This window comes from Trachemys scripta, unplaced genomic scaffold (genome assembly GCF_013100865.1).
Source record: "Trachemys scripta elegans isolate TJP31775 unplaced genomic scaffold, CAS_Tse_1.0 scaffold_28, whole genome shotgun sequence".
Classification (NCBI taxonomy): Eukaryota; Metazoa; Chordata; order Testudines; family Emydidae; genus Trachemys; species Trachemys scripta.
In genome coordinates, this window is record NW_023260513.1 from 2,735,323 (window position 1) to 2,743,257 (window position 7,935).

The following is a 7,935-nucleotide window of genomic DNA, read 5'->3' on the forward strand; positions in this document are numbered from 1 at the left end:
ACCCCCAGCTCATCTGACACTTCAACCCCCAGCTCCCCTGCTGCCTCGACCCCCAGCTCCACTGTCGCCTCAACCCCCAGCTCCCCTGCTGCCTCGACCCCCAGCTCCGCTGTCAGCTCAACCCCCAGCTCTGCTGCCACCTCGACCCCCAGCTCCGCTGCCACCTCAATCCCTAGCTCCACTGTCACCATGACTCCCAGCTCCGCTGCCACCTCGACCCCCAGCTCCGCTGCCACCTCGACCCCCAGCTCCACTGTCACCTCGACCCCCAGCTCCGCTGCCACCTCGACCCCCAGCTCCGCTGCTACCATTACTCCCAGCTCCACTGCCACCATGACCCCCAGCTCCGCTGCCACCTCGACCCCCAGCTCCACTGCCACCTCGACCCCCAGCTCTGCTGCCACCTCGACCCCCAGCTCCGCTGCCACCTCGACCCCCAGCTCTGCTGCCACCATGACCCCCAGCTCCGCTGCCACCATGACCACCAGCTCCGCTGCCACCTCGACCCCCAGCTCTGCTGCCACCATGACCCCCAGCTCTGCTGTCACTGGGACCGCCAGCTCTGCTGCCACCTCGACCCCCAGCTCCACTTCCAGAGCTACCAGCTCTGCTACAATCTCTCCACAATCTACAGTCACTACATCCAAGAATACTGGGCATCCTACCTCTTCTGGGTCTCCTGCAGTTACACCCACCCCCGCTGTCATCAGCTCTGCAAGTTCACCTAGCTCCAGCGCTTCTAGCGTCCCAGCCTCATCTGCTCCCACCCCGGGTATGTTTCCTTCGTATTCCGTGTGTTCAGGTGGCCCCGAAGGGCTCCCAGCTGAGCTCAGGGCCCCCATGTGCCAGGGCTGTACATCCAACCCAGCAATACCAACCCTGAAACCACCTACCAAAGTAGCACATAGATCTGCACGCCCGGGCTTCCACAAGTAGCACCCGCCAGGTTGAATGCTCATGGGTCTGGGGGGAAGGGGTTTTGATGCACCAACGGGGTCATTGATGGAGAGGCACGGAAGGTGGGTGGTGCACTCTCTTCCTAGGAGATGGCCCTACTTTGATGAAACTTGGTGAGTTTCTTACTCCGGGACACTTCCCAGGTAGCTGTGCCTAGATAGGGGCTGAGCAGCCGTCCTACACCATTCACCTCCATGATCAAGCCTTGTTGGGAATGGGCGACAGGGGATGGATCACTTGAGGATTACCTGTTCTGTTCATTCCCTCTGAAGCATCTGGCACTGGCCATTGTCAGAAGACAGGATACTGGGCTAGATGGACCTTTAGTCTGACCCAGTCTGGCCGCGCTTATCTTCTTATAACTTGTGGCCATTTTTATCCACCAGGTTCCATCCCAACTAGTGGAGATACGACTTCTTCTGGCCCACCGAGGACTGGACCAGCCACCTCTCCCAGTCTACCAGAATCCACGACACCTTCAGGGTCTGGCGCTACCGCCTCATCTTTTGGGCCCGTTTCTGTCACCTCACAGACCACAGGTGAGGTTATTTGCTTGTTGAATAGCAGGACTGGTCAAAGGAATTCTGTTGAGCTGTTTTGGCTGATGGGCAACGGGGGGCTTTGACCCAATGAACGTTTTCACGGAAAAGGGCCACTTGCTGCGAAAATTGTTCAGATTTCATCAGCAAATTGCAAATCAAAGCTTTTCAGCTGAAAAACAAAAAGGTCCCAGGGTTTGTCTTACAATTTGGGCGTCACTTGCTTACATTTTTTTATCTGCGGGCGGTTTAGAGCTGAAATATTTCGCTTTTTTTTTCTTCCCGTTTTGGACCGATTTTTGCTGTGTTTCATTTTCAGTTTAAAAATGTGTAGTTATTAGCCGACCTTTTCGTGGGGTTGGCTTAACATTTGAGAGGGTTTGGTCAAACAATTTCCCATGTTTAATTTTTCAGTTAACGCAATATTTTCAGTGGAAAGTTTTGATGATGATGATTTTGGGGGAGGGGGAGGCTGTTTCTTTTCCTTGAAATGCTCCACGGAAAAAGAAATCCCTTTTCTGACCCCCTGTATTAAAGAGGGAAGGGGTTTGTGCCAGTGGATCAGGACTGGGATTCAGGTGCCCTGGGCTCCAGTCCTGGCTCTACTACCGGCTCTCTGCCTCAGTTTCCCCCTGTAAAATAAGGATATGACACTGACCTCCTTTGTGGAGCTCTTTGCGATCTACTGATGAGAAAAGTTCTCTAAATTAGATTCCTACTGTTATTATTTCTTTGAATTACAGTACAACCTAGAGGCTTTTTTTTTGGTTAAAAAACTCCCATTTGTTGCACTAAATAAACAAAAATAATATTTAAAATAAAACAGACAATTTTATCATACCCATTTCTGATGTGGGAAAAAAGCCCCCAGCCATTTCCCCACCAAAATAAAAATGTCAAGCCGCTCTATGAGCCCCATTTCGCAAACGGGAAAACTGAGGCCTAGAAAGACAAGGAGACTTGCCCAATGTCACGCAGAAAGAGAGCCCGGGCTGAGCCAGGAACTGAATCTCGAGTCCCAGACTGTTTTAGACAGTAGAATCGTTCCCAGAAGCTGCATTCAGACGGGGTCTCATCTAATTGATGAGGCCAGCCTGATGCTCAGAGAACTAAAATGAATCATGCCCGATGAAGCTGGCAACCCGAGGAGGAAATGTAACAGGATTTGGGAGGCCAATCCACTCTGATCTCGCATGGCTCTTTGTCCCCCTCTAATGGTGACACTATGGCTTGATTTGTGAGTCTGCTAATGCCCCTGAACTAATGCGCTTGAACATTTTACGGCCAGAAAGGCCAGTGAGATCATGGATAACACAAGCCTTCTGCAGCAAACCACAACTGCCGTGGGGGCCGGAGCGCATTATGCAGGGTGCACTAGTGTCTCAAAGCGCTCTAAAATCCACCTGCCTGCTCAGCCGGCCTTGAAATTTGCTGGGCCTCATCAGGGCACCGGGTAGGACGCCTGGTTCAAATTTGCTCAAGGGGTCCCAGCGCCTGAGTTGTCTTGAAAGTTGCTGCGGCTTATCCAGGCGTGATCCTGTGGCTGAAGCACGAGGCTCTAATGCTTGGATAAGAGACGGCCGCACAGGTGACAGAACAGGCTCAGGGGGTTGGGTGGGCCCGTACACAGGTGGCTAACCCAAGCCACCATGGCCACGATGGTTTTAGCATGCCAGCTCCCCTTTACTTGACCACCAGGGGGAGTTGTGCTCCCTCAACACCCCTTGACTGTAAAGATGGCCCATTATGCTTTCTCTCTCGCCTGACCATCCGCCCCCTCCCTCATCTCGTCCCCTGCAGCCTCTCCGGATAGCAGCGCCCTCCCCTACTGGGCCATCATCCTCATCTGCCTGGCCGCGCTGAGTCTGCTGAGCTTCTGCTCTCTGGTAAGGATCCCGGCGAGAGGGTGCCAGGCTGGGGGCAGGGCGTAGATGGGGGCAGGCCGCAGCGTGGCAGCCCAGTCCTCTCCACCTTGAGCTAAAAGGCGTGTGGCTGCGATAGTAGGTTGTTATCCTCTATGCTGGGCAGCTGCAACAGGGCAATATGTTAACCACTTTGGGGGTGCATGGCAAAAGGTGATGTAAGAAATACCACCCTGTGGGTGGGTGGGACAGCAACCCACCTGCATACACTACAGGACTCCTGGGTTCTAGTCCCAACTCTGGGAGAGGTGTGGGATCTAGGGGGGAGTCAGGACTCCTGGGTTCTATTCCCAGTGCTGGGAGGGCCATACTGTTTAGAGCACGGGGGTTGGGGGTCAGAACTCCTTGGTTCTCTCCCCAGCTCTGGGAGGGAAGTGGTGTCTAGTGGTTAGAGCAGGGGGGCTGGGAGTCATGATTCCTGGGTTCTCGCCCCAGCTTTGGGAGGGAAGTGGTGTTTAGTGGTTAGAACACACATATACACACACACATACACAAACACATATTCTCTGTATCTCTTTCCCCTGCCATTCACCCTCCATCTCTGTCTCCTGCAGCTGGCGTTTTTCCTAAAGTCGAGGCTGGTTGGTGCCACCTCCTACTCCGTCCAGAAGGCTCATCAGTTCCTCCAGAACCGGACCTGATGCGATCACAGCTGAGGGAAGAATGGGCCATCCAGAACCTCCGACTACAGCCACCCATAAGGGGGCTGCTCCGATCCGGCACGCCTGGGCTAACCCAGAGCCACTATAGTCAGTATTGAGCCAAGAAAGCCAGTATTAATCCTTAGCTGCCAGATGAACATATGCTGCCTTCTGGGGGGCAGCGGTGGGATGGCGCTTTGGTCCCCTTCCGGGGGCAGGGAACACAGATCGGTGGAATCTGCACTGAGAACCCAGGCATCCTATGTTCTGTTACATCCATTAGGTGGAACCCAGAAGAAAGGAACAGAGAAAATAAAAAGGAGATGGATGACTATCGAATGGGCTGGATGGTGGTGGGATTGTCCAGTGGTTAGTGCATAGGACTCCTGGCTTCTATCCCCAATTGTTGGAGTGAAGTGGGGTCTAGTAGGTTAAGCAGAGGGAACTGGGAGCCAGGACACCTGGGTTCTATTCCTCTGACTGAACAGCATCCATTTAACAAATATTTTCTTTGCTGGTCTGCACTGCTGTATTTGGCTGCCTTAGACTGTGACCTCTTCATGGCAGGGCCTGTCTCTCTCTGTGTGTCTGTGCAGCGCCCGGCACAACGGGGCCCTGATCTCAGCTGGGGCAGGGACTATCTCTCCCTGTGTGTCTGGGCAGTGCCCAGCACAACGGGGCCCTGATCTCAGCTGGGGCAGGGACTGTCTCTCCCTGTGTTTCTGGGCAGCGCCCGGCACAACGGGGCCCTGATCCTGAGTAGGAACTGATACTCTGCCATTCTCTCCCTGTCAGAATCACTGAGGCTTGAATCAATATACTGGAAGTTTTGTCCCTGGTGAAAATATGTACATTGGCCAGGGGTGACAGTTGTAAATTTTGTATCAAAGATTTTATTGTAAAATTGTGTATTTTACTCTTGTTTCAAGTTTGCACATTTGCACCGCGTTGGGTTATTTAACCCTGCCTTTGTCTATACCTCATGTATTTATCTATGGATTGTTATTCTATATATTTATATATGTAATAAATATAAAATATTTCACCCGTGCCATTCCATTAAATTATATTATCTTCTTCCCAGTACGTCACATTATTACTGGCTCATACCAAGGGACGCCATCTAGGCTGGTATCTCCACCCCAACTCCATGCTCACCATGGTTCAGACCAACGGGCCCCCACCTAGTCTGTATCCCCACCCCAGCTCCATTTTCACCATGGTTCAGACCAATGGGCCCCACCCAGTCTGGTATCCCCACCCAACTCCAAGCCCACCCTGGGTCAGACCAATGGACCCCCACCTAGACTGGTATCCCCACCCTGATTCCATGCTCACCATGGTTCAGACCAACGGGCCCATCTAACCCGGCATCCCCCTTCCCTACACCCAACCCATGCTACACAATGGAAATAATCGTTAACATGGGCCTCCATGCGCTGCAATGCCACAGGTGGCCACTAGGTATCAGCCCTGCCCCCGTGCACACAGTCTGGCTCGTGTGCTCAGCAGGGAAATCAGACACTAGGATAGCAGGGCCTGCATCTCTGGGGAAAGCTAAAGCTGCCCCTACGGCCTGTTCCTGGGCCCCAGGCTCTGCTGGGGGCAGAAGAAAGAGGGCTACAGGGGTCCCCACTTTTATCACGCTTGAGTCAGGCTCCAAAAAAAAAAATCACCATTTTTTTATTTTAAGGCTAATATACGTGGGAGGGGTGTTTTTTTCTGTGACTGCTGGGCTCTCAGCCCTGAGGGGTCATGTTTGCCACCTTTACTCCACAACGGTTGGGGCTAGAGGTTTACCTTGTTTCCAAAAAATGAGAATTCAGCACCTCATCTACTCCCGTGACTCCAGGAGCTGGGGCTTCAGGGTGGAGGGGAAGCCATGCACAAATCACAAGTGTTTTCAACACTGGAGCCCAGGTCGCCTGCTCTCTCTGGGACTGCGGAGCCCGGGCAATGGAGGGCAAAGAAAGAAACGGATGGGCCTAGTGATCTGATTTGGGGCAGCAGGGACCAGGCAGGATACCGGGCTAGATGGGCCCATGGGTCTGAAGCTGACATTTCTGGGCTCGGCCCAGCGCGGGGAGCTGATAACCCCAGGGGAAATATGCAACCCGGCTGAATCATGCAAGGGCCGCTCAGGGACCGGATCATCCGGTGCGTATAGTGCTGGGAACCCGGCCCATCCTCAGTGCTCCTGCAGGGCCCCTCCGGTGCACCCCTTAAGCCAGCCCATCTGGAAAGACAGGACAGTAGCCCCGAGGCACCTCCCCAGCCTGTCCCACTAACCGATGGATTCTTCCTACTGGCTCTGAGCCAGAGCCAGCCTGGTTCCTTATACACTAGGGTTACCATATTTCAACAATCAAAAAAGAGGACGGGAGGAGCCCCGCCTCCGTCCTGCCCTAGCCCCGCCCCGCCCCTTCCACTCTCTCCCACTTCCCGCCCCCCTCAGAACCCCCAACCCTCCCCCACAATCATTGTCCCCTGACTGCCCCTAACTGCCCCCCAGGACTCCACCCCCTACCTAAGCCTCCCTGTTCCTTGTCCCCTGACTGCCCCCTCCTGAGACCTTCCCCCCATCCTAACTGGCCCCCTAGAACCCTATCCCCTACCTGTCCCCTGACTGCCCCCTCCTGAGACCTCCCCCCATCCTAACTGGCCCCCTAGGACCCTACCCCCTACCTGTCCCCTGACTGCCCCAACCCTTATCCACACCCCCATCCCCAGACAGACACCAGGGACTCCCACACCCCATCCAACCACTCCCCACCCCCTGACAGCCCCCCCACAGAACTCCCGACCCATCTAAACCCCTCTGCTCCCTGTCCCCTGGCTGCCCCCTCCTGGGACCCCTGCTCCTAACTGCCCTCCAGAACCCCACCCCCTACCTAAGCCTCCCTGATCCTTGTCCTCTAACTGCCCCCTCCTGAGACCCCCCCACCCTAACTGCCCCCCTAGGACCATACCCCCTACCTGTACCCTGACTGCCCAAAACCTTACACCCCAACCCCCAGACAGCCCCCGCCCCGAACTCCCGACCCATCCAACCCTGCTCCCTGTCTCTTGACTGCCCCCTCCAGAACCTCCCTGCCCCTTCTCCTACCCCCTGGCCCCCTTACTGTGCCGCTCAGAACAGAGTGCTGCAGAGTGCCCCAGACCCAGGTCAATATACAAATCAGATCTTACCCACAAATCACGCTGTTGCCAATCCTTTAGAATCTAAAATCTAAAGGTTTATTCATAAAAGGAAAAAGATAGAGATGAGAGCTCAAATTGGTTAAATGGAATCAATTACATACAGTAATGGCAAAGTTCTTGGTTCAGGCTTGTAGCAGCGATAGAATAAACTGCAGGTTCAAAATCAAGTCTCTGGAGTACATCCCCTGCTGGGATGGGTCCTCAGTCCTTTGTTCACAGCTCCGGTTTGTAGCAAAGTCCCTCCAGAGGTAAGAAGCAGGATTGAAGACAAGATGGTAACGAGGCATCAGCCTTTTATAGTCTTTTCCAGGTGTAAGAACACCTCTTTGTTCTTACTGTGGAAAATTACAGCAAAATGGAGTCTGAAGTCACATGGGCAAGTTCCTGCATACTTTGCTGAGTTACAAGGCGTATTTGCCTTTTCTTCATGGGTCAATTGTATAGCCAGCCGATGGTCCTTAATGGGCCATCAAGCAGGCTAGGTAGAGCTGACACCAACTTGTCTGGGATGTCTCCCAGAAGCATAGCAGAAGTTTGAAATACAGACAGTATAGAGCCAATATTCACAACTTCAACTACAAAATTGAGACACACATATAGACAGCATAATCATAACCAGCAAACCCTAACTTCATTTGACTCCCTTTTTACAAGATTTGGTGCCACTACAGGACT

General features: G+C 53.6%; 1 protein-coding gene across 1 annotated transcript in view; it reads left to right on the plus strand.

Moving 5' to 3' along the window:
* The window catches only part of MDC1 (mediator of DNA damage checkpoint 1), an 18,807-nt gene extending 14,118 nt beyond the window's left edge, over window positions 1-4,689 (plus strand). Inside the window, exons 3-6 of the mRNA XM_034757532.1 lie at window positions 4-772; window positions 1,344-1,496; window positions 3,297-3,382; window positions 3,973-4,689. Coding sequence (XP_034613423.1) covers window positions 4-772; window positions 1,344-1,496; window positions 3,297-3,382; window positions 3,973-4,059 — 1,095 coding nt within the window. The 3' untranslated portion in view covers window positions 4,060-4,689. The remainder of the gene's footprint in view (window positions 1-3; window positions 773-1,343; window positions 1,497-3,296; window positions 3,383-3,972) is intronic.
* Window positions 4,690-7,935: the final 3,246 nt, after the last annotated feature.